Below are 26,980 nucleotides of genomic sequence, written 5' to 3' on the forward strand. Positions count from 1 at the left end.
CTAGACACGTGAGTACAGCCGGGATAGATATTATTTATAAACCTATCATCATTATATTATCAACCCATCGATCGCCGGCCCACAACTGAGCAGCATCTCCTCTTAGAATGAGAATAATTTAGGCCATAGTCTACTACACTGGCCAAATGTGGTTTACTGCAGGTTGGTAACTAACCACAGCCAAAATATTGACTTCCAAAATAGACATAACCGGGAATCGAACATGGAAACTCCCACATACAAAACCATAGCTGCTGCGCAAGAGAAGTTGTCTGAATAATCGCTTTTGGATTGAGATGTTCCCTTCCATAAACGTACGATGAGGCTGTATATTATAAAGAACAATTTATCTTCGGCTGTAAATGTCTCTTTGAGCTAAATCCATAATAATATAAAATTCTCACTAATAAATGTACTGTAAATTCGAAAGTAAGTTCGTCGGTTCGTTGCTTCTGCAACGACCAACCTCTGTTGAAATCTGGCAAAAGTCATTTTAAAAACGAGATAATAATAATAAGTATTTTTTGGGTTCCGTACCTCAAAAGGATAAAAGGAACCCTTATTTCACTTCACGTTGTCTCTGTCACTCATACCTATGTGACGTTTTGTCAGTCTCAACGAATGAGACAACTCACGCGCTCTACGAAACCGCTATTTCTTTCTAAAGGTCGATGTACAATATTTCTTGCCGGGTAGTAGGTCTTATAGCACAAGTAAAGGAAAAAAATCCGAAAACGGTGTATTTTGTGGTTACATCACAAAAAAAATCAAATGTGTTCACAAAAAATAAATTACTAAATCACATGTAGATGGCGGAGACTTGCAGTGTTCTACATAAGTGTTTACCTGTCTTGTACGATGGTACGGAACGGAACCCCTTCGTGTGCGAGTCCGACTCGCACTCGACCGGTTTTTTTTAATCCCAAGATATAGATATATAGTCAGTCAAATAAAAGATAAAGTTTTTCCGCAGACCAACGAACGGTTAACAAGTATGTAGGTAGGTATGTGTAAATTTAATTTATAACTCGTACAATGAAATTGAAAACTAAATTACATTTTATAACAGACTCCGTAATAAAAAGTAAAAATCATCAAGCCGCATCAAATAAAAATAACTTATAATAAACAGAGAAGATTCGTAATTTCCTTCAACGAGTGAAAGTATAAAAATAAAAAAAGTTGAAGACACAATCAACTGACGACGTGATAAACACTATATTATACGCGAGTAATTGCCGACAAGTTATACCTACATAAACAGCTTTACCGCAATCGAGTTATTTCTTTGAGATCTCCGAATTAATTTTAAATTCTTGACCCTAAAGTCACCTTGTCACTGACACGGACTCTGTAATTACCACTAGTATGTGTTCGCACTTTGTAAATCTCCAAAACATTGATGGTTTCTAAAGTTTATATATAAGTTTCTTTACATATAACAATACGTTTAACATCAGAGTGAAATGGAACTGTTTATTCTCTATGTTTTAGGGTCGTATATTCGATAATGCCCATTTTCATTTCACTAATTTTTCACTATTTACTAGTAGGTGATCCTGTGGAAGAACTCGAGAAACCATTATCATCATTATCAACCGATAGACGTCCACTGCTGGACATAGGGCTCTTGTAAGGACTTCCACACGCCACGCCACCTGAATCCCAGCGCCTCCCTGCGACTCGTCTGATGTCGTCCGTCCACCCAGTGGGGGTCTTCCAACGCTGCACCCTCCGGTGCGAGGTCGCCATTCCAGCACCTTGAGAACCTAACGCCTATCGGTTTTACGAACTACGTGCCCTGCCCATTGCCACCTCAGCTTCGCAACCGGTTGAGCTATGTCGGCTACTCTAGTTCTCCTACGGATTTCCTTATCACTGATTTGATCACGTAGAGAAACTCCAAGCATAGCTCTTGAGCTATACTCGAGAAATAATGCTTTCAAAAAAATTTAAACCCGAGGTATATCATCCGACTATACCTTCAATCAACACTGGATTCGCAGTTCATACGAATTGCCAAGCTCATAATTAAGATAAGTGCGAAATACGTAAGTGCTTTTTGGAACAGAACATTGAGGAAGCGGACTGATCAAGTGATAATACGTTTTACGAGTCTGTTTCCGGGAATTTAAGAAATGAAAGAAAAGTAAACTTGGGACACTTAGATCTTCGGATAAACATGGCACAAGATAACATAATGTAAACCAAGGCAGACCGTTGTGATCTGGGAGAAAAAGCCCGATGGGCTGACGATATCATATCAGCACTGAAACTGGAAGAAAGCAGACTGTAAGTAATGTTCGACAAGATCGCTACACTTATAGCCAACACGACAAATAGGTACTTAGATATAGATTATCATGAAATCTCTGTACTAGTTTTGCTTTAACTCTAAAGTTTCCTTTGGCTCTTCAAATACCTACAAAAATTAAAGACGCAGTCTGATTTTGACCCTTTAGGATTTTGAAGTTGTACTTATAAAAAAAATTGGTTTGTAACAGTTTAATGTGAATAGATGAATTGTTTTAAAGTACCATCCAAAGAATTCTTCAGTGTAAACATAAAAGTTATGATTTGTGTACAATTTCTTTAAAGTAAGTTCCTCCCAGTGTTAGAGACAATACGCAGATAAACTTTCAGGTTTTATAAAATAACGAAGGTCTGGCTCGCGCTGGCTCTCTCTCTAAAAGGAATAGCATAATGAATAAAATATTGAATCTGTACTCACCTTGCACCCACTATCACCTGGTCCCTTGCCACGTCAAACAGCAGTTGCGAAAATGATTTGCCGTCCTTATCTTCAAAGATATCGCTATCTGACGCCAACAGGTCTGGAAGGTACGAGATAACGCATTATTTTCATTACATTAAAATATTTTTTTCCTAAAATAAAACTACGACTTTAAAGAATAGGTGCAATTTATTTTATTCTTCAACAACTATTGGTGCATCCACACTATGCTGACGAACACCAACGAATGCATAGATGCCAACGTTCGGTGGCATCGCCCATTCATGTTCTTGATTTAAAGTCAGGGTATCGATATTAAACCGTTACTGATAGGCTTAGTTTATAAATAAAAACTGATTAATAATCACTACCCCTATAGATAAAGGTTTTGATATACAATTTTGCCGATATTCAACCACTCTGCTAATAAGGAATTGCGATTACCATCTGACATCTGCACTTGTTTAAGAAATAAAGTAATTTTGCACTCAGTATTAATGATTATCCCATCTTGCCTTGAAGGCATCTTAGATAAGAAATACTAGAAATATCAAATAACGGATACCAGTAACCTTAAGACGAGTGTACATTTCTCGACAACGTTTAATCGTTTCGAATATCGGGATAGTATAAAGTGAAACTCGAACAGAAGATCGAGCCTTCCACTTTAGTCTATAATTCTACAGCTAGCGCCCTACTGGAAATGCACTTTATGAAATTAATATGAGTAGATATAATTACAGAGTGTACGACTACAAAACTTAATACAGTATTAGTTTATATGCTACCAACTACTTCAACCACAGATTATTAATACTTAATTACGAAAGTTACATGTAAATAATGCTTATTAGAGTATGTTTTAAATATATTAGTTTAGTTACCATAAATATTCTAAATAATCTACAGTTTTAGTCTAATATAGTAACATTATTCTGTTTACGTCCAGTTTACAATAAAAATCTATCAACGTTGTCGAGACAAGCCAACTCATACTATGGGTAGGCACAGTACGATAATCCATTTAGCCGTGAGCATTACGTGTACCTACTATAAAACGTAGTTATATCCAACTTCGTTTAATTACTAGTTAAAACCTAAGCTAATTATTTTATAAATCATGTCGGCGTGGAATTGTACCAAGAATGTGTAGAACATTTCCGTGCGAATGACTAAGATTACTAGGCGTAAAAAATGAGCTTAGCACCTAAAGAGGCTATTTAGTACCTACTAAATAATAATAATAATAAATAATTTTTATTTCAGGCAATGAAAATACAACCCATAACAATATACACAGTATGAAGCGGATTAAATTAATATTAGAATTGATTAGAATCTATCTATATAAAAGGAAAAGGTGACTGACTGACTGACTGACTGACTGAATGACTGACTGACTGACTGACTGATCTATCAACGCACAGCTCAAACTACTGGACGGATCGGGCTGAAATTTGGCATGCAGATAGCTATTATGACGTAGGCGTCCGCTAAGAAAGGATTTTTGAAAATTCAACTCCTAAGGGGGTGAAATAGGGTTTTGAAATTTTGTAGTCCACGCGGACGAAGTCGCGAGCATAAGCTAGTATAATATAAATGTAAAAAAATGGAGCTAACAAAGCCAGCTACTAAGCCAGATGTCATACGAAATAAAAAAAACTTTACGAGACGATAATATACTTAGACATCTATTAGGCGTCGATCTCACTAGCAGAACTCAGAGGTATTTATATCTATACTAATCTATACTAATATTACAGTTTTCATATTTGTATTATCGTAAAACTGTGCTAGTATTAAATAATAAATAAATAAATAAAAATCTTTTTTATTCGAATAAACTTTTACAAGTACTTTCGAATAGTCGGATGCATCTACCACTGGTTCGGAATGCCTTTCCTACCGAGAAGAACCAGCAAGAAACTCGGCGGTTGCTCTTTTCAAATATTTGATATAGGTACAAGATTATGCCATGTATAAAATAGTATTTGCAGTCTTGTGCGTTGCTGGAACGAGCTGCAGGTCAAATCCACGCTCTTTTATCATTTAGAATTTAGATAATCTTCAATTGTGTAATATGCTTTTTTCAGGAGCATATTTTTAATAGACTTTTTAAACTTGTGCAAAGGTAAGTCCAAAATAGTTTGCGGGATTTTAATATAAAAGGCCATAATATAAAATACCCATACCCACAAATGACTTTTGGACTTTCCTGAGGCGGAAGGCATTATATCTATACTTCTATACTAATATTATAAAGAGGTAAAGTTTGTAAGTTTGTTTGTAGGAAGTAATCTCTGGAACTACTGAACCGGTTTTGAATATTCTTTCACCAGTGGAAAGGCTACATTATTCCAGAGTGACATAGGCTATATTTTTTTTTAATTAGAGATCCTTGCGAAAGTTGTAATAAGCTACCAGTGCGAAGGCGCGGCGGGTCACACATAAAGTTAAAATGGCGCATGAAAAGTCATTTTGTACGCATAATAATAATATGTGAAAGAATAATATCTTGAGCGCCGTGTTGCGTCGCTTTTGTGTATCTTAGAGAATCTATTGTGTTATCTTTTAATCGATTACATTTTAAGTAAGTTAACAATAAGTCATCGTGAGGAAACCTGCATGCCTGAGAGTTCTCCATAATGTTCTTAAAGGTGTGTGAAGTCTACCAATCCGCACATGGCCAGCGTGGTATACTATGGTCAAAACCCTTCTCACTCTGAGAGGAGTCCCGTGTTCCGTAGTGAGCCGGCGATGGGTTGATCATGCTGATGATGATAAGAGTAACAAGTTAGTGCTGCTCCAGGATAAGTTTATGAGGTCTCGCATGATGGAAACAAGTTCTAATGAAGTGTATTTATAACCGTTGTAGATATGGCCGGTCTAGTATGTAGGTGTTGCAAGTTCTACATACGACATCCTGCGATACATTCGCGAGGTCCCTCAACTTCCTCACGCAGATACTGTAGAATTTAACTTTACTGTTGAACCAACCCAATATACCTATTAGGTATACAGACTAGTTAATGCCTGCACCTTCATCTGCGTAAGTTTAGGTTTACCTAGGTGAAAGAATATCTTGAGCGCCGTAGACAGTGCGTCGCTTTTGTGTACAACAATGTGTCGACAGTATATTTTACTTAATTAAGTGAGCTAACTACTTTGTAGCTTATAAATGGAGACATTCACGAGAGTGATGTCTCTTAAGAAATTCTTACTTGTATAATTGGAACTAACCCGAAGTCTTATTTAGATGGTGATAACATGTAAGAAGAACAAGTTAGTGCTGCTCAAAGATATGTTTATGAGGTCTCGCATGTTGGAAATAAGTTCTAATGAAGTGTATTTATAACCGTTGTAGATATGGTCGGGCTAGTATGTAGGTGTTGCAAGTTCTACAAACGAAATCCTGCAATACATTCGCGAGGTCCCTCAACTTCCTCACGCAGATACTGTAGAGTTAACTTTACTGTTGAAACCGCCCAATATACCTATTAGGTATAGGTATATTTGTCTGGTGGGAGGCTTCGGTTGTGGCTAGTTACTACCCTACCGGCAAAACCGTGCCGCCAAGCGTTTTAGCATTCCGGTACGATGCCGTGTAGAAACCAAAGGGGTATGGGTTTAATAAAAACTGCCATACCCCTTCCAGGTTAGCCCGCTTCCATCTTAGACTGCATCATCACTTACCTCCAGGTGAGATTGCTGTCAAGGGCTAATTTGTATCTAAATAATAATAAAAAACCGGCCAAGTGCGAGTCAGGCTCGCGCAACGTGGGTTCCGTACTATCGTACAGTGATGTAACCACAACTTCACGGTTTTCAAATTTTTCCCTTTGGTTAGTTACTTGTGCTATAAGACATTCTAGGTCAACGGGACGTAGTGCCCTATAAGTTATTTCCCTTGACGGGTAACACGGGACAGACACGCCGGACAAACAGACAACGATGTCCCTGATCCTATGAAGTATTAGAGTTCCTTTTTTTGTGAAGATACGAAACCCAAAAAAGGATGTAAATGAAAAAACAGTAGGTAGATTACATCACAATCATTCTATAAAACGGCATAGTCAAGATTATTTAGCAAGACCGCCGGGATAGAGACGTAATTTCAATAATGTTCACGACTCGAGAGATTTCTCAAACGCTCTTAAGATTCTTGTCATAATCACTAACCGCGCTTTACTAGTTTTATCGAGGTCGTTCCAGCATTTAGAAGATTATAAATTATGCCTGACGCAGACACCCGCTTTTTTGTCTCTGATCGATTTTAATCCGACAGCCGTTTTTAGACGGCGACAGATTATTAAATACGCTAATTCAACGCTACTATCTAAATCGGTAGACTACATCTCATCACTAGACTGGAAAATCCGCTCTAAAGTAGTTACACTACCCGACATGAAATATTGTACATCGACCTTTCGAAAGAGATAGCTTTTTGTAGAGCATTGTCTCTGTCGTTGAGACTGACAGAGCCGTCACATAGGTATGAGTGACAGAGACAACACTCTTAATGTCTATCTAATATTATGTCTTGAGGAATAGTGCCAGTTTAGTCTGTTTGACAGCTAGAATGTGGAGATCACAATTAATTCTGATTAGGTGAATCCACTTGGGATGTAGTCCCGTTGTCCCCGTTAGCCGTATCCCCGTTAACGGGGACATCGGGATTTGAATAAAATTATTAAAAACTTATCCCGCTGTCCCCGTTGTCGTTTCCGTTTAACGGGGACATCGGGATTTAAATAAAATTATTAAAAACGTATCCCGTTGTCCCCGTTGTCGTTTTTGTTTAACGGGGACAACGGTATTGGTCCCTATTGTCTCTAAAATACAAAGTTGCAGCAAGAATACCATAAATTCAGCCAACTACAATAGGTAATCACAAGTTCCGTAGTAGCCCCCCTGACTTCTATTTCCAACTTTTATAGTACCGATTAATATTTATCGGTCGTTTGCAATAGTCGTAAGGCATGCTAAACATGAAATATTTGCCAATCAAATTGGCTTACATTATTTGCCGTTCATTTAGTTGTATTTAGAACATATATTTGCTTTAACAACTTTTCCGTTGTGCGCATAATATGAGTTGGGTTTTCAATATTTGTTTGGATCGTAAAACAAATATTGGTTATATTGGTTGGATTGGTTTGCCAATCGATTGTTTTAAGCGTCGTAATTGCAAATTAACTAAAACAAACCGATTAAAATTACAACTCCTAATATTCCGGTACAGCATACTATACTACCAGGTCGCCCGAGCTCACATGGTCACGTGACTTGAGAAATATACGTATTAGCACAGAATATAATAGTACTACGTACCTAGTATTAGGTAGGTACGTAACGTACGGTGACGAGCGACGGCACTCGCGTAAACTGTTATATATATATATATATATATATATATATATATATATATATATATATATATATACCTAACAGTCTACCTACCTACGTAGTCCTACCTACGTCTGCGCATTACATCATGCCTACTTATATCATTAAAAAAAGATTATAAATAAATAATATTACCTACTATATTAAAAAAAACAAAGAACAGACAATACATATACATACACATATATGTATAAACACACATATATGCATACACACATGCACATACACACATATCTTAGACATAATATCTCACACATAATATCTTAGTTGTATCATATGAGAGGAGAGAGAGAGAGAGAGATGGAAGATAAACGTTCCTGTAATACTACCTATATCTACTACTATCTACGCTACTACCACACATTTTCACGAATACCTAACTCCAAATTGTTTCAAATATTCAAATGAGAACTAAACTACGTTTGTATGGAGCGACTGATGGAGAATCCCCTATTAACCAACCGGTTGACAATTTTCGGCTGCCATACGGCTGCCATAAAATCAAAAAATCAAATTGCACATGATACACTAAACTTCATGTCCAAATGTCGAAAATACCGTTAGAATAAAAGATGTTCCAATAGAAAAAGCTTCATTTATCTAAGCTTGACCATCGAGAATCGTTTAGACACGCTGCATTGTATTTCCTCATTCTGTCCCGCCGGAAAATTTTAAGGCTTGGATACACAAGGCGCGTCGAAAACGCGTCTAGCGTTCCTTGAAGTTGTAATACTTTTATAAACTGTATGAAGGCGTTCACTTCACACTCCTTAATGCGCCTGTGGATATCTACTCGTGGGCTTGTGGCTTGAAGTTGCTATAACAAGTGACACGGGCTCGCGGAAGGAGTGCCATGAAGATAAAATGTATGGCGCTATGAAACGAAATACAGTGAAATACAATGTGAAGTAAAGAGTGAGTAGGCAACTTCTAGAGGCTAAAAGGTGCCTACTCACTCTTCTCTTCTAGAATCTAGACAAACGCGCTTCACCTTATGCTGCATCATCAGTCATCACCTACTTTGGTGTGATAGCAGTCAAGCGCCTTCCTATTTATTTCTGTTAAAATGTAAAAAAACGCGCCACGCACCCTGGGCGCTTGCTACATCAAGTCCCCAACACTTTCTGATTCAGTCAGACGTCCGAGTCTTCAAGCGCTTCATACAGCCCCTTGTATTACAAATCGTACGTAAGTAGACGCATGTTTTGTGACGTCAAGCAGTGCAGTTGCCATCGCGCATCGCAGTCATTGCGCTTCGTGTGATCCAAGCCTTTAAGTCTATTTCAAACTTTCAAAGCACAAATTATTCAAAAGGCACAAATTAGATTCATGAGTACATTGACCACAGACCACGTATTACGTAATGCGTGTTAAGAGTTTTAAGACCTAGCATTTTGGCACTAAGAGATATTCATATTATGCATAATGTGAAAGTTCTGACTGCATGTAAAAAAATGATATCGACTTGATAGACGCTCTCTAATTTTAATAACAACTAGATTGGCTAGTTAGACGAACATATGAAATCTTAAAGCTAATAATATGCTAGCCGTAGATATCTATTAGAGAGAGAGCCAACTCGTGCCAGACCTTCGTTATTTTATAAAAGCTGACAGTTTCTGTGTTTTGTCCCCAACACAGGGAGGAACGTTTGTTAAGACGTTTGTTTGGATCTTCGTGGCTTTGGGAGATAACAGGTAATAGAGGTGTATAAATCTTACGTCAAAGTCAAACGCGCTGACTCTTAGTCCATATTGAATCTTGATGCAATACCAGCTTTTTTTCCTAATTGATGTAAAATGCTAATTTAATTAAATTTAAGTAAAATAAATTGATTACATTTATAAAGTACCACCTTAATTAATAGGATCGATAAATAATTTACAGACTTAATCTAACCTAAACCGCGTTTAAAGCCTGTCCAAACGGCAGATTTTATTTATTAGAGCTTTTAAATGTAATACCTAAAGAGAATTTACATACTAGCATTACGTATGGTGATTTGGTACTTAGTTGTATGTATAGGCCAATAACGAGAAAGAGGATAGCCGCCGAATCCATCTCGGCTTGGCAGCGTTCGAGAAGCTTCGAGATGTCTTCGTCCGAAATTCCACAGTGCTTGAATACCTAAGTCATCGAACTGTGCGTGTTGGCAGTTGCATATGGATCCGAGACATGATCGCTAAATATGGGCCTCATAAGAAAGCTCAGAGTCAGTCAGCGGGCGATGGAGCTACGCGATCAAATCAGAAATGAGGAGATTCGTAGTCTAACCAGAGTAACCGACATTGCTAAATTGAAGTGGCAAAGAGCAGGGCACATAGTGCGAAAAACCGATAGACGTTGGGGTCCCAAGGTGCTGGGATGGCGACCTCGCACCGGAAAGCGCAGCGTTGGAAGACTCTCCACTGAGTGGACAGACGATATCAAGCGAGTCGCAAGGAGCCACTGGATTCAGGTGGCGTCAAACCGTGGCATGTGGAAGTTCAAACATGAGACCTATATGTCACAGTGGACGTCTATTGGTTGATTATGATGATGATAGGTATACATATATCTAAATTCTTTTGTGGTTTTTTACCTCTCTATTTTTGATCATTAATAAAACATTAGTCTCAATTTGATAGTCGAATAATGCCTTCTACTATCTTTTTTTAAATTTCGGTAAATGACATGCTAAAATATTTTGTGTAACGCTCGAGGAAACATCGATAACGATCGTCTGTCTGTCAACAAAAAAGGCTGTAGACGTGCTTCTTTTACCCAGTTTTTAGGGTTCAGTGGTAAAAGAAGGAACTCTTATTAGATTCATCCATCTTGTCCATCGGGCTGTTAGTTATTTTTATAAAGAATCCGAAATATCAATCACTAATACCTACTTAGGTTAATTTGATGTACAATAAAGAATATTTTAAGTTAAATAGTTTAATGTAGGAAGCCTTGGTTCTAAGATTGGCTCACTATTCAATATCTAATTTCGAAAGCGAGGTCTTGTAGATTAAAGTCTAAAAAGTAATCGAAATAGTACCAATAAAGACTTTTGCACTTTGCAATTCAAAAACTCTGAAAAACTCAAAACTATAACTTTAGACCTTTTAGACGAAGAAGGATTCTGACCTAGGTAATTTTTGACCTCTATGCAAAAGATTTTTCAAATCCTAAAGAATAATAATTGATAATTCAAAATGATTCAGTGATTTTACTGAGGATTTTACCTACAGATACCACACATTATTTTGTTTATTTTTATATACGTACGTAGTTAGATATATACCGTATATTTTTTACAACCCAGTTCCGGCTAAGTTATATTGAGATTTAATGACTTCAATCACTGAGCAAAAACTCCGTATAGAAGCTGAATAACTACACACAAAAACTAGAACCAGTTCTAGTTTTCGGAATCGGTAGTTGGCTGTTGCTATACTCAGGTATACCTAGTCAAGACAGGCAGTTTTTTGTATAAACTATTTAGCCATAGAATTGAACTCGGGCAGAGTTATAAACAAAATTATATCAAACTAGCTTATGCTAGCGACTTTGTCCACACTACTTTCAAACGCCTATTTCACCCCCTTAGGGGTGGAATTTTCTAAATTCCTTTCTTAGCGGATGCCTACGTCATAATAGCTATCTGCATGCCAAATTTCCGATCCGAGCCCGATCCGTCCAGTAGTTAGAACTGTGCGTTGATAGATCAGTCAGTCAGTCAGTCACCTTTTCCTTTTTATTTAGATAAGTAAGTAGTGCTTAGCGATTAGTTTCATAAATGTAGGTAGGTTTGGAAACACCAAGGCAGAGATCGGAGTAGGCATTAGGTTTACCTATCCCAAAATAAAAAGTAATAGGTTTACTTAGTTACCTTGAGATTTACTTTAGGTAACATAAACCTTGGATTTGTAACACGTTCTTTAGAGGTGAAGGAAAAGAACTGATTTAGTTACTTAACGAAAACGCTTCACGAATACAAGACGCATTCGTTTATGTATGAATACTGCCAAGTTAATGACGAGGTCGCCCTAAAAACAGTTGTTTTCACTTCTTTTGTTGTTTTTATTTCAAAATAGCTGATACGTCCGGCTTCGCTCGGGTAAAATTTGATATGTACACCTACCTATATGGTTTCTGGATAACGCCATTGCCAGACACTTAGTGTCGTGGCAATCCCCCTGCCAGACACCCTTAAACTTTTAAACTTTAAGGGTGTCTGTCGGGGGGTTGCCATGATATTAAGTGTCTGGCAATGCATGACGTGATTTCTAATATTATTCCGAAGAAATTATAAAAAAATTAGACTTATAGACGTAAGATTTTTTACACATTTATTACTTGTTATCTCCCAAACCCACCATGATACAAACAAACGTTCCTCCCAGTGCAACAATAGGCAGAGAAACTTTCAGCTTATATAAAATAACGAAGGTCTGGCACGCGCTGGCTCTAAAGTAACCTATTGGCGTCCAGCCCAAAGAGATAGGTACTGCCTTACCTTGTCTGTTGATTATCCTAAAGTCATCCTCTGGTAGTTCACCTTTGCTGAGTGCGCCGAGGAATATGATCGCCGCGACTTTGTATATCCCGAACATCCTGTTTGACGGCTATGTGCTCTGGAACAAAGAGAGTAAAAATAAAAGTAATGCAAATCTAAAATGCTATCTTCCATTAAAGACTTTGTAACAACTACAAAGCAGGACAATAGCTCTCATTATCCAAATGCAAAAATCGTATTTGTTGGCTGAGTTTGTTGTGATTGGCTAAAATGGTATTTTTGCTGCAAACTGTCCATTTTAGCCAATATAGTAGAATAAAGTTAGCCAATCAGAAGTAATTGCCATCGTCACGATGTACCTAGTTGTCAAACTAGGGTGGTAAGTACATTAATTTCAAGAAAGCCTGAGTAAATTTCAAAAAAATTGCAGCAAACTGGGGGACAGTAATTTTGCATCGTAAATATATTACGGCTGTGTCAAATAAATGGGCATTTATTCGTCTGTCTCTGCTAAAAAATAATAATTACCTACTCAGTTATTTCGATTAGGATATAAATTCTCTACAGTAGAAAAGGCATGTCAAAATGTTTAATTAAATAAGTTGTTCCCATGTTATCACGCTACTGTCAATCTTCAAGTTCATTTATCTATCTATCTGCCGCTGTTTTATCTGTACTTAAACTATACTTAAAGTTAAAATGATGTTTTATTTCAACATTTTTAACGCCAACAGGCGATATCATTACGTGCGTTTGTCCCTTTTTAGTTTTTACAAGAGATACTGTTGGGGTCTGATGACAGTTAGATAATGATCAACATTGCCCTATCTATATGAAATGAAAAATATAGTTTTTTTTTGTCTTTTTTGCCTCATCTTCAGACAGCTGACTTATTTATCTTACTGATATGTAGTAATTTTAGTGTTATATCGAAGCAATATTGTACGAACCTACCGACGTTTGCTAAGGTGCTGTGAGAAGAGCACTTTAGTTACTTGGATCGTCCAAGAAAAACACAGCCTATTGGACGCCATATGTATTTCTGAATGATGAAGCTCGTGAAGACCTCCAAGCCGCCCACCGGAAAGCCAAAGAGTTCCCACGGAACTTTTATAAACCTAAATCCACGCGAACCAAGTAGGTACTTACCTAGTATAAAAAATCAATAGAAAAAAACAGCATGTAAAAAATTGGTCAAGTGCGCGTTGGACTCACACACGAAGGGTTCCGTACCATGGTACAAGCAATAACACTTTAATTTTTCTAAATTTTTATTGAAGCAATTTCAAAAAAAATATTAATTGTTGTTATAGCGGCAATAAAATACACATTGCGTAAAAAATTAAACTCTCTAACAATTACGGTTCACGAGATACAGCCCGCTGACAGAAAGACGGACGGACGGACACGGACGGACTGACGACGGACGGACATCGGAGGCTTAGTAATAGGATCCCGTTTGCACCCTTTGGGTACGGAGCCCTAAAAAAGTATTTTAGCAGATTGCAAGTATTTTATATGTCGTTTGGCAGGTAGTATAGTCTAATAAATTATACTTATGTGGTATTATTACGACCGGATTTGCAACGCAAAAAATCCAATCATCTGGTATTATAACTGTAACTTGCTAACTAGTGATGCGAAAAATTCGGGAAGCCAAGCGTTTTAATCCTACTACATGCTTAGTTACAACACTATTTACAACAAACGAATTAGCCAGTTGAAGTGGCAGTGTGCAGGCCACGTCTGCTGCAGTACCGATGGCCGCTAGGACAGACGTGCTGGAGTGGAGACCACGTATTAGCAAGCGCAGTGTGGGACGACTCCAACCGACTGACGACCTTACGAAGGTAGTGGGAAGAAAATAATCAATAACTGATTGTAAAAACAAATAACATTTTCACATCACTATAAAGCAATCAATATTGTCGACGAATTCCGACTGTGTGATTGAATGTTATTGCTGCGACAAATTAATACGACTTAATCGCTCCCTTTAATGAAGTGGGGAAAAGTTTCTTCGTAATTTATAACGTTTATTATCAGTCGCAATCATCATTGAGTGAGGTTCTTAGCTTTCTAAGGGTTTTCAGAACTACTCTTGACTGATTGTGTCATCTCCAATACTGAGAGTTACGATGTTTACCTCAGGGTCTCGCACCTGCTATCGCATTTTGATTTGATCGTGATAATATTTTGAACAGCAACGTGTGTGTCGACGGCCGAGTGTATTTAGCTACAATTTGTTACAGCAAGGTTACATTGTGGTCCAAAGTTAACAAACTTATACTGTAGGTAGTCAATACCCATATACCTACCTACTAGAATTAACTAGAAGCTAGTTGACGCCCGTGACTTCGTCAGTGGGTGTAGAGTTTTAAAAATTCGCGGGAACTTTAATTTTTCGGCCTGGCTGTGTAGTCCACGCGGACGAAGTCGTGGGAATATAGCCCTCGAAAAGGTAACAGAGAAATAGATAGACGAACACTTTCGCATTTACAAAATATTGTATACTAATAAGTATAGTGCATTCAATATTAACTGGCGTGTTTCCACTTGAACGTAAATAATATTGGTAGTAAACCAAACACTCATAGAGCCCATTCATTTTTAAAGGAGCCGGTTCAACCTTATATATTTTGTTGCAAACCAACCAGTGTTCATACTTTTGAATTCACCCGCCACGACTATTGCTAATAACGGTCTCATGTGGAAACACGCCTGTTAATATTGAATGCACTATGCTTACTCCATATGGTAATATTATAAGTATTCTTGATATCAGTACGTAAGGTCACAGGTATCTATTATAGTGAGACTGTAGGTAGGGTTTCCTACGGTTTCACTTGTGATGTGATTGATTGTTATGATCTTTGTGTAACGGATATGGACCCGCCCGAGTAGGTACTGGTAGTTAGCAATAAAATGATGTTTCTCACGACTGGTTATAAATTATGATCATTGTTGGGTACTGCATTCAGGTAGAGAATCAGTATTCAACCTACTTTGAAAAGATAATCTGCTAATCAATTGCGGAAAAACTGCATCAATCATTATTACAATCGCATTCGTCGTGATTGGCTGAGTTAATGGTATTCTTGTTGCAACAATACATTGTAGCCATAGACGTTGGGGTCCCAAGTTGCTGGAATGGCGACCTCGCACCGGAAGACACAGTGATGGAAGGCCCCCGGCCCCCCACTAGATGGACGGACGACATCAGACGAGTCGCAGGGTGCCGCTGGATACATATGGAATAATACATAGCCTATCATCATCATCATCATCGTCATCAGCCTGTGGACTTCCACTGTTGGACATAGGCCTTCCCTAAAGAGCGCCACCACACCCGGTCCTCAGCCTTCCTCATCCAGCCACATAGCATATACAGGATGTTATTTTGAAAACGGTAATTGGGGAGATATTTTTAACTATTACAGACCATGGGCAGAGCACATAGTTCATATAGGAAAACCCGATAGACGTTGGGGTCCCGAGGTGCTGGAATGGCGACCTCGCACCGGAAACTTTTTCTTAATAAGTAATAAGAAAATGGTATGTATAACAATTTAGTAGTTTGTTTATTGGCACAAAGCATTTTGCATCTGTCTAACTAAAGAACCGTGGACGTAACTAGTCATGTGATTATTATTTGATTTTGTGATACAATCATGATCGTATATAAATAAACACTAGTTAAGAAGGTAACTATGTATATAAAATCGCCTGCGTATTACATTATACCTCAAGTACTCTTAATAGGTTTGCTCTACATATCAAGCACCAACTGATTTAGATACACACCGAGGCAGCCACTTTAATGTGTAGATAAATAAAACTATAAGAGAAGCCACACGATGCGTTATAGAATTGCGGTACCATACCACACGATGCGTTACGACGTCGCGTCGTGCGGCACCGCAACGCACTCGCAACGGACTTGGGACCAGAGAGACGAGACGGGGAGGGGTGGTGAGGCGCAACGCCATACTTTCTGCTGGAGCGGTAACGCAGTGCCCGTGTGCCCAATACTGAAATCCACGGGTGCGGCGCGGAGCCACAACGCACCGGAAACGCATCGTGTGGCCTTAGTCTTATTCCATGTGTATGCAGCGAAATAACGGGATTGCAGGATTTTAAGCAACGACCGGAATCTTCGAACAGTGCGTACACCACACATGACATTCGGCTTTTATTAATAAAGTTAGCATGCTATGTGTTGCGTGTGTGTTGTAAGTACGTGTGTGTTGTAAGTACGTGTGTGTGTATGCGTGTGTGTGTCTGTGCGCGTGCATGTGTGTGTACGTGTGTGTATTCATCCGTGCGAGCGTGCATACGTGCGTGCGCACCTGTGTACGTACGTACGGACAAAATTGCGCGGCGGCCGAGGGAGGGTGCGTGCGTGCGTGCTCTTTAGACGTGTGTGTACATGTGTGCGTTTCAAGACCGTGTTGCTAACAACTGACAAGCCTGCCAAGAGACTAGACCCCAAAAGAAATGATTTCCAGAAATTCTACCCACTTAAGGCATGCTTTATTTACTGTAAACACATAAAATATTAAATATTATTTATGAGATGTGTAATAGCGCGTCCGCAAATCCAGTTCAACACTCTAGTAGCTACAGGTGTGTCGGGTTCGGAAGCTTTATTGATATTGCCGATAGCGTGATCTATTTCGATACTGCGGGCTGATTGCCTAAGATTATTTACCCGTGTATCGACGCCGAGTGTTTACAGAGATAAAGTGCTTTTTAACCTAATTGCGTTGAAAACCTTTGGAACCACTGAGGTAGGGTTGACACATCCACAGAGCTCGTTTGACATAATTTATTTTTAATCCACTGAAGGTTTTCCAAGAAAAATATTTTAATCTCAATCAGTGAAGCAGCAATGTAGAACCATCCAATGTCAAATGAGCTCGGTGATATTATTCAGCATTCAGTTAGCGAATCCCCCCGTAGCTCTTTTTTCCTCAACGAACGTACAGAGTTCAACAGACGACATACAAAAAACGTAAATGCTTAAACATTCTTCGTTTAGCGCGTTCGGTTTACAAACTAAATATTTCAAAGCCTTCGATAAAAGGTTTATTCTAAACAGGTAGAGTGGTGGCAACCCTGAGTTTAATAATCGCGATGTCATTGCTACTTCGAGAAATGTAACTTGATCGCGTTAAAATATCTGGCTACTTAAGGCTTTACACTTTACAGGAGTTGTGGCATTTTGAAGGAACGACTGTTTTCTGCAGTTTATTGCAGTAGACTGAATAACTATTAATCACTTTGTTATCTCATAGAAAAACGCCAAGGCTACAAGTATATTAACGAGGTGTAATTTTAAAGTAAGTGCCACTGCCATGTAACGGTTTGTTGACAGCCCTGCGCTTAATCGCGATGAGTCCGGCTAAGGAAATAAGTTATATTGTGGGTATTAAACGACTCTCCTGACTCTATGACTGAAAATGAATATTCTCAATCGAGAAGCATAATCTTATTAAGTAAAAGAATATCGCTTTTTGACTTACATTACTATGGTATACCTACTACTTATAAATCACATAGCGATTAGGGATTAAATTCAATGTCGCACAGCAGACTATGGAGAGAGCTTTGTTAGGATTTTCACTGAAAGATAAGATCCGGAACGAGGAAATCCTCAGGAGAACCAAGACTACTCCCCTGCGAATATAAGAAACCATCAGCAAGTTGAAGTGGTAGTGAGCAGGTCATGCTTGTTGTAAGGGCGATAGCCGTTGGAAGTTGGAACCGGAAAGTCCTGTGGAGCCCGCGTACTAGTAAGCGTAGCGTAACCCGTGGGGCACTTTCCTGCACAGTGGACTGGCGATATACATAAGGGGGTGGCGGGAAGCGGCTGGATAAGGAAGGCTGAAAAGTGAAGACACGGTGTAGTGGTGCTTACTAGGGAAGGCCTTTTTTCAATAGTGGACGTCCGCAGGCTGGTATGATGATGATGATTAGGGATCACTGACCTTTTGGGAAACGTTACCTAACCGCATTGAAATAGCCTACGACTTTCGACTTTACGGGAGCTATGGCATTTAGAAAGGAGGGAAGTTATTAATTAATGCGTATCCTGTCGTAATGTGCGTTTTGTAATCTAACGCATTAATCAGAGATTAAACTCAAAAATTATAGTGATAAACATTGTTAATAAACACTACTTATAGTTAAACTAACATATCTTTCAATCTTACGATATAAATTACGAAACTGATGTTAAGTATACGCTCACAAATCGCTAGCGCAAATTTTGGGTGAAAAAAATGCGTCAAATTTTTCATGTTTTAAAATTCAATTTAAAATAATCAAATTCTTAAGTCTTCATAGTTAAGTGAGCAGATTATCAAAAAAACTGGCTAAGTGCGAGTCAGACCAGCGCACGGAGGGTTCCGTACTCGAGTATTTTTTGCGACATTTTGCACGATAAATCAAAAACTAAATACATAAAAAAACTGTTTAAAAAAAATGTACCTACAGATAAAACCCTTTCACATGGTACCTCACTTGGTATAGTTATCTTTATCTTACTTTGAAAATTGAAAATAATAATAATTTGTTCATGAACACATTTTAGTTAAGTATTTTTTTGTAATGTAACCACAAATTCACGGTTTTCGGATTTATTCCTTTAGATGCTATAAGACCTACCTACCTGCCAAATTTCATGATTCTAGGTCAACGGGAACGGTACCCTATAGGTTTTCATGAGCATGACAGACGCGACAGACTGACAGACAGACAGACAGACAACGAGTGATTCTATATAAGGGTTCATTTTTCTTTTTGAGGTACGGAACCCTGAAAAAGCATAAAATCGAAGAAATCTACGACTTAAGTGTGACATAAAAATTTAAAACCAATAACCTCGCCTCTTTTGGATTGGGTAAAAAACACCATAATTATTATGCGTTGATACAAGTACAAATATTTCCGAAACACTTTCAATTACTGATAACTAAGTCGCATCAAGCCGATTGACCCGTATTGATAAGAAATAAGACGTACCTATAAGTAGGTAGGTATGTTTACTCAAATGGTAGTAAAACTTCTTAACTGATAAGCTGATAATATAACCACTCGTGTACGTAAGTAATTACACGCTACAGGCAAGAATAAAATACTATAAAATATAATAAAATATGTGTCCTATTTAGTTAGTTTGCTATTTCATATAAGGCAACTTATAAGTTAAAAGATTCCGACGAATTGAGAACCTCCTCCTTTTTTTGAAGTCGGTTAAAAAGCTATCTAATAGTTTTAATGTTCCGATGTTAGGCTACCTACTGTGCCATTCCATCAAGAGACCCATAATACGTCTATATAACTATCTGCATGCTAAATTTCAGCAACATCCGTCCAGTAGGTAGGTACTTAGTTTGAACTGTGTGTTGATAGATCAGTCAGTCAGCTTTTCCTTTTATATATTTAGATATATAATCATTATACATCTGACACGAAATCAGTACCTACATTTATTAAAAAATATATTATCAATTAAAAACAATCCCAGCATGTCAATCCGCCCGCAGTGCTTTCAGAAAGTTAATTAACACGACTACGGAACGGACCACTTATGGTGGTGATATCACAATAAGCTATTGACACAATAAACCCGTATATCATTCTTGATTTTATTGGCGAAGACGCCGTTGTATAAGACCATTATATGTAGACACTGGCTTTATCCTCCACATAAAGAAATTATGAACATTTTCTACATAACTGATCGCGCTCGCATCTTTCAGGTTATTTTAAATTTTACTATTAAAATAACACGTTTAAATGACACTTTTCAATATAATATTATGCCCATTGTAATAAGTTACCGGTGCAAAGCCTCTAAAGTCAAGAAGTACCCACCACCACTAACTGTGCCGAAAATCGGAGAGTTACAGCGATCACGCACTCATCCGATCCGAATCCGTGAAAATACGGATATAAGAAATATCTACGCCACCATACAAAACAGAAAAGGACGTATTTTCACGGACTCGGATCAGATGAGTTAGGAAAATTCAGAGTTCAAACCTAGAGACTAAAATAAAATACACAGAAGTCGTAGCTGAACCACAACAAACAGCCTCAATCCCGTTTCGTGGCTTTCGAAGATCGTTCAATCAACACTGAATGTTTCCATTCTCTGAATGTTAAAGCCTTAATTTGACAACTACTGTTACATAATTATAGAACAGCATTGTTTACTGTTTAGTACGTATACGTATTACTAAACATTCAACTACCTACCTAGAATTATTTGAGAAAATCAGTAGAAAAAACCACGCAAAATCAAACAAGTAGGTAGATGCGAACGTGATAATAATTATAAGGCATTATACCTACGCCTTTCAAGTTATGAAAGCCTGGTAGGTACTAACTATTTACAAAATATGTGACCAGGTACTTGTAATTAGCAAATATAAATTTTCAAATATATATATACCTATCCAATGCGATGCGGCATGGAACGTACTCTCGATATAGGTACATATAATACTTGATAGATAATTACTCGAATAAATATCGATGCACATAAAACGTAACAAATTAATCGTTCTACACAACTTAGGCCAACAAAATGCAATTTCGAACAGTTTTCACGAGCTTCGATAATATTCTATTTCTAGGGCGATGGGTAGAGAAACTTGAGAGATGATGATGAGATGGACAGAAAGTTACTGCTGGATAAATAGAACAAATTATTAATTGATAGTAATTTAATGATACTTTACGATTACGATACGATACGAACTTACATGATAATTATCTACTTAAGTGTCTCATATCGGTTTGGTTGAGAATTTGATACCGATATGGGAAGTATCGTGGTATCGTTATCGGATGGTCGTATGATGTGCGAAACATTTACTTTAACATTTTTTCACATCACTGTATAAAACAAACGCTACGTGCCTGCCAGCATGTCGGTCACAATGAACGCACATAATATCGCCTGAAAGCAACCATTACCTATAGTCATAGTGGACGGAACAATGGACTCATAGAAGTAAACCATCAAGGAGCTACTGTACTCAGAATAGGTACGTTGAACCCAGCGATCAAAGCTGGTCTGGATAAGATCATGGACGCAATCAAAGTTTATAACGCGAGCAATAAAATGAGATAGGTACTTATTATATCAACATACAGTCCACGCCTCTCCCGCTATAAAAACTCCCTATAAGACTTCAACCTGTTATAAAACTGTCGGGTATAGGACTCTTTACTACAGGAAGGGTCATTCATACTGAGAGAAAAAGGACGCTACTTCGTGTGCGTGCTGTGCGTTAATAAAACCTGTTCAAACGTTTTGATATAAGTTTTGATAGTCTCATACCGCTTGGGTAGGTAAAGGTATACCTACTTATACTAACATTAAAATTGAGATAAGTAATACGCATTAACAGGTTACAAGATAATTGTGATTGGAATCAACGATATTGAGTTGATGGAAAATAAAATGGTTTAAACGCCAGTTCGTTCCAAATTCGACTGTAAAATTTAACACGAGCTCAGAATGCAGAACAAATCCTGAGAACACGAGGTATCGCGGTATGGAATGGAACTATCACTGAATAGATATTCATCGCTTCAGGGGAAACCAACAACGTTATACCTACTTGCAGAAATAAAACTATTCATAAGATTAGTGAAGTACATACTTATGTAACACGTATGTACACATTTGTCTCCATAAAGAGTGTATACCATAAATGTTAGGACTGTAAAGATCAAGCACTCAGTAAAACCGGTATTCCTGCAGTTCAAGGCAAGGTTCAAAATATAGAACTGCTTTAGGAAAATATAGTTCTAAACTATGTGTCTAACTACTGCTTGGAAAGCTCAAGAAAACAGGATTTTCGATTGACGAGCTAGCCAACTTAACTGCCGCGTTATGGCTTCAAATTATAAACTATTTTCTGTCTAAAATTTTACCCTCTAACAAATAAACCTGGAATAGCGGTGGAATAGTTATACTCTGTTTTGTCTTTTTCCTTCAAATGTCAAATTACTGATGACAGAGAAAGACAAAACAGTGCCACCGCTATTCCAGGTTTATTTGTTAGAGGGTTAAAGTATATATTTCATTTGTCAGAAAAAAATATCTGAGTAGAGCGATCACGCACTGATCCGATCCGAATCCCTGAAAATACCGATATAAAAAATATCTACGTCATTTATATTTTTTGTCACTGAGCAGAGAAAAATGCATGCTCTTCCACTGCTCAGTGGTCGAAAGCCGAGGCACATCAAAACCTGCCACACTTTAAACAATGCTTTGCAAGAGTCCCGCGCTTAGTGACGATGCAGCTATTGTTTGTCTGCAGCTGTTTAGCTCTTATGCGCAGCAGTTAGAAGACTCTTGAGATCTAGACTTTGGAATGTGTAGAACTCTAACGTTCTGCCTTGATGGAGGATGCAATTTGCCTCGGTCGAGAAAAGGTAGACAGGCAGTCTGTGAGTAAGTAATCAACAAGAGTCAGTGAAATCATTATCATCTTTATAAAATAGTTTATTAATTAACACCTTATTACGTGAAGCTAGAATAGGTATTTAAACAAAAGTTTTGTGATATTACTTACCTAAGGAATTAGTGAGTTAATTATAAGAAAATTTTCGGAATGAGCTGCGTAACTAATTTCTACTTGGAATTACCAATAGCTGTGTAAGTTATAAAGGTTATAAATAAAGACAAGACAAAAGCAAGCAGAGGATCAGTACAATAATGTCTTCATTTAACAATACAATAGCATGTTAGGATCGTTCCTCGAGTCTCACAAGTAGACGGTTCAAACACATGCAAATTGCCCGCAATGAATACAATACACAGTCATTACCAGGCCACGCTGCAATTTAGATGAGGCCAAACTAATGATTGAGTCTCTCTGATTGTAAATAGGTTGTCTTGTGTGAGTAATATTGATGTGAAAGTGTAGAATGATAAAAGGTGGGATCGTGAACTAACTATAGGGACTTAAATCCAAATTATTGTTCTTGTAAAAAATTGCGTAATGAACGCAATTCAGAGTCATCACCAGGCTACGCTGCAATTAAGATGAGGCCAAACTAATGATTGAGTCTCTCTGACTGTAAATAGGTTGTCTTGTGTGAGTAATATTGATGTGAAATAGTAGAATAATAAAAGGTGGGACCGTGAACTAACTATAGGGACTGAACGTCGTGAACTACTTAACTAAAAAGTTAGTCAAGTGCAAGCCGGGCAATTTTTTTTTATGTTCACTGCGGTCATTTTGAAATTTTTATTATTTTTTGTTATAGCGGCAATAGAAATACACATTCTGCGAAAATTTCAACTCTCTACCTAAAATGACTTTGACTTTGAAATTATTGTTATACCTACATAAGGAATATTACATTTCTTATTTTTTAAGTAAGTAGGTATGTAGGTTATAGGTACTTAGGTAATGAATGCAATACAGTCATTACTGGGCCACGCTGCAATTTAGATAAGGTCAAACTAATGATTGGAATTTGGGACTCTCTGATAGTATAGGTAGACAGGTACTTATCTAAATAGTTTGAAACTTATTCAACTACAATTTGTGTTGTTACAGAGTTTTGTTACACGTAAAAGAGTAATGATTTTAAACTAATTATAAAATATGACGTAATGACGTATGACGTATGAGTGTCAGAAGATATTTTTAACATTAATTAGATAACATAACTGTTTAGTAGATTGTTGTGTGAAAGACTAACAAACATACACACAAACTTTCGCCTTTTTAATATTATTAGTGTGATAGTGTGATTAGTGTGACTATACCTATAGCTCAAACTGTATAAAACCTGAATTAAGGGATATGCATAAGCTTCTGGATTTTAAACGGGATTTATAAAAATACTACCTACTTATAGGTACTGTCATTTTGTGCCAATATCAAGGTTTCCAATAATTACAGTTCTAAAACAGTTTTGATACAGCTTCTTCATTGCTATTATACAGTATACACCCACTATACCTACAGCAGACAGCTTCAAAAGTTTCATAAGGGATCGAATTTGCGCTTAATAAGACTTGTAATTAATTATAATAAATAATTTTTGAGCAACAACATAGCAAGCCAAGCTTAGGACTGGGATAGGTTGCAAAAATACGCTAAGAAAAAGAAATCTTGGCTTTAATAAACTTGGCAGGGGGCTTGGGTGGTCATAAGGCTAGGGATGGATAAAACTATTTTTAAAGATATTTCTATATTTTTAAGAAAAAGAAAATATTGTTTCCATCCACCCACATTATCTTTAGAAAGTACCCAATATTTACGTCATGTTTCATGTCTTAGCAGTTAACTAAACATTAGAATAAAAAACTGGCAAAGTCAAACATACTTCTTGCTGCAGGACGCAGACCCTATAAAACAGTAGGTACAAAGGGCCATAAATCAAAAAGAAGAGTAGAACCTCACAAGTTGGGCGCATGGGTTCGCAAATCCCAACCTGTACGCAATAACATTCATACAAGCCAGTAATACGATACAAAATTAAAAAAAAACGGCTGCATCGCTACATGAAACAAAAAGTTAACGAGTAGGTACCGCCTCGCAAAAAAGTTGGTTGTTACGAAACAAAACACGAAACTTTTTGCTTACCATAAACGTTATGTGGGTGAAGCTGAAGTAGAAACTCTTCGCTTGATAATAATCACGTTCCTATATCGAACGAAGCCCATTCTCGTCCTGGATTACCAGTTTAGATCATTGTTTAATTCATCACAATACTTTTTGTTAGGAAACAGCAACTTGTTACCACTGTTTATTTTATTTTGTTGACACTGAACGAGGTTATGCCGCTCGTTATAACATCTGGTCTTTCCGAGGTTTCACTTCGCGTTTAAAACTGTGTAAGTATTTGCACTAAGTTTAGAGGATAGGAAATATAAAACAGTTTATAAATTTTAAGCCACAGGCACACGCAGGTAAAAGACGACCGAGCAAGTGGTTGGCTCGCTGAGAAGTTGAAAAAAAAACAAAGTTTACGGAGCGGCTACGAACAACACAGCAACACGCTCAACGCATTACGTAGCAGTGTGCGTGAATGAAAATGCGCATTGCGCAGTAGAGCCTAGAGGCGTGCGATAGTGCTGCAAGCGTTTCGTCAACAGATTCCATGGATAAAATGATAACAAATTAAAGATAACGTGTAAATGTAAGTTTTTTAACTGTATTTTACCTAATTCAGTAAAAATAAAATAAAGTAAAAGATATTATAAAATCCAGATTGGCAAAGCTCATATAGTTAATTTATTGTAGGAACTTAAAAAAATAAAGATACTTCGTACGTTTGTGTGTGTGACACATATTATGCGATCTAGACTAAATCGATATTGGCATTGGGACACCATTGCGTGCTTCAAAGAATGGCGGCCAGTTTCCAGGGTTGTTGTCAGTAAAATCCACAAACTGAGCTAAGTATTTATATAGACTTCTACCTATCTACGGTCATTTTAGGACAGTCTATAATAAACCATTAGTAGCACATATCATTGAGACAATATTTTCCAAATTCAGTTCCGAGTTCAGACCTAACCCTTTTTTACAGAAGAAAAAATTCTTCAAAACCAGGTATCCAGTTGCCGGACTTTTGTCACCCGGTAGATTCATTTGTGCATTTTAACTCATCGTTGCTTTTCCTCCTTTTCTTTCATTATTTTCTACGTATACTTAATAAATCTTAATTAGATCTTAACCTAAACTTTACAAAATAATTTCCATTTACAACTCGAGTTGTGCCTACTGCTTAGATTAATAAATTATTCTAAGGCCTACTGAAATATTATTAAGTAGGTACCTACTTCAATCCAATGAAATCTTTGGAAACTTTTTATGAATTACTAGCAAATTAGCTATTGCTAATTGCATAAATGATGCATTTCCTGGTATACAGCTATGTATTCAAAATGAAAAAAAAATGTTTTCTTAATAAGTTCCGTCAATTACTGATGCGCGTGGCCACCATTTTAGTGACGTCAGCACTAGACTGAAGTTTCGAGCTGAGGGTATACTTTTATTTCTGCTGACGTCAAAATGACGTCATTTCGATGTTAATGAGACATGGTTCCAGCGCAATAGCAATTTGCGGGACTTATACTTCCATTAAATAGAGCAAAATTTCTTATACTAGCAACATTAAATCCCAGCGTCAATCCCCGCCAGACCACGAAAGCTTACGAGATTCACGCACACTACAATAAAAATCATGAAGTTTGAACGTACACCGCCCGCGCACCAACGTCCTTGCGGCCACCGACCGCTTAGCTTACCTCCGTCAACACCTATTGCATGATCTTAAGCAAAAGAATACACGCAGTTGTG

The 26,980-nt window shown here is 37.5% G+C and overlaps 1 protein-coding gene across 4 annotated transcripts in view; it reads right to left on the reverse strand.

Moving 5' to 3' along the window:
- The window catches only part of Sema5c (Semaphorin 5c), a 58,109-nt gene extending 32,405 nt beyond the window's left edge, over positions 1-25,704 (reverse strand). The window contains exons 1-3 of one of the 4 annotated variants that reach the window (XM_034980283.2): positions 25,259-25,704; positions 12,630-12,747; positions 2,732-2,834 (exon numbers count right to left, since the gene is read on the reverse strand). In XM_034980283.2, coding sequence (XP_034836174.1) covers positions 2,732-2,834; positions 12,630-12,726 — 200 coding nt within the window. In that variant the 5' untranslated portion in view covers positions 12,727-12,747; positions 25,259-25,704. Of the gene's footprint in view, positions 1-2,731; positions 2,835-12,629; positions 12,748-13,579; positions 14,100-14,331; positions 14,639-25,258 lie in introns of those variants that run through there. The other 3 variants (XM_069505643.1, XM_069505644.1, XM_069505645.1) reach the window with 3 other exon arrangements.
- Between the last annotated feature and the right edge of the window lie 1,276 nt (positions 25,705-26,980).

This window comes from Maniola hyperantus, chromosome 21 (genome assembly GCF_902806685.2).
Source record: "Maniola hyperantus chromosome 21, iAphHyp1.2, whole genome shotgun sequence".
Lineage (NCBI taxonomy): Eukaryota > Metazoa > Arthropoda > Insecta > Lepidoptera > Nymphalidae > Maniola > Maniola hyperantus.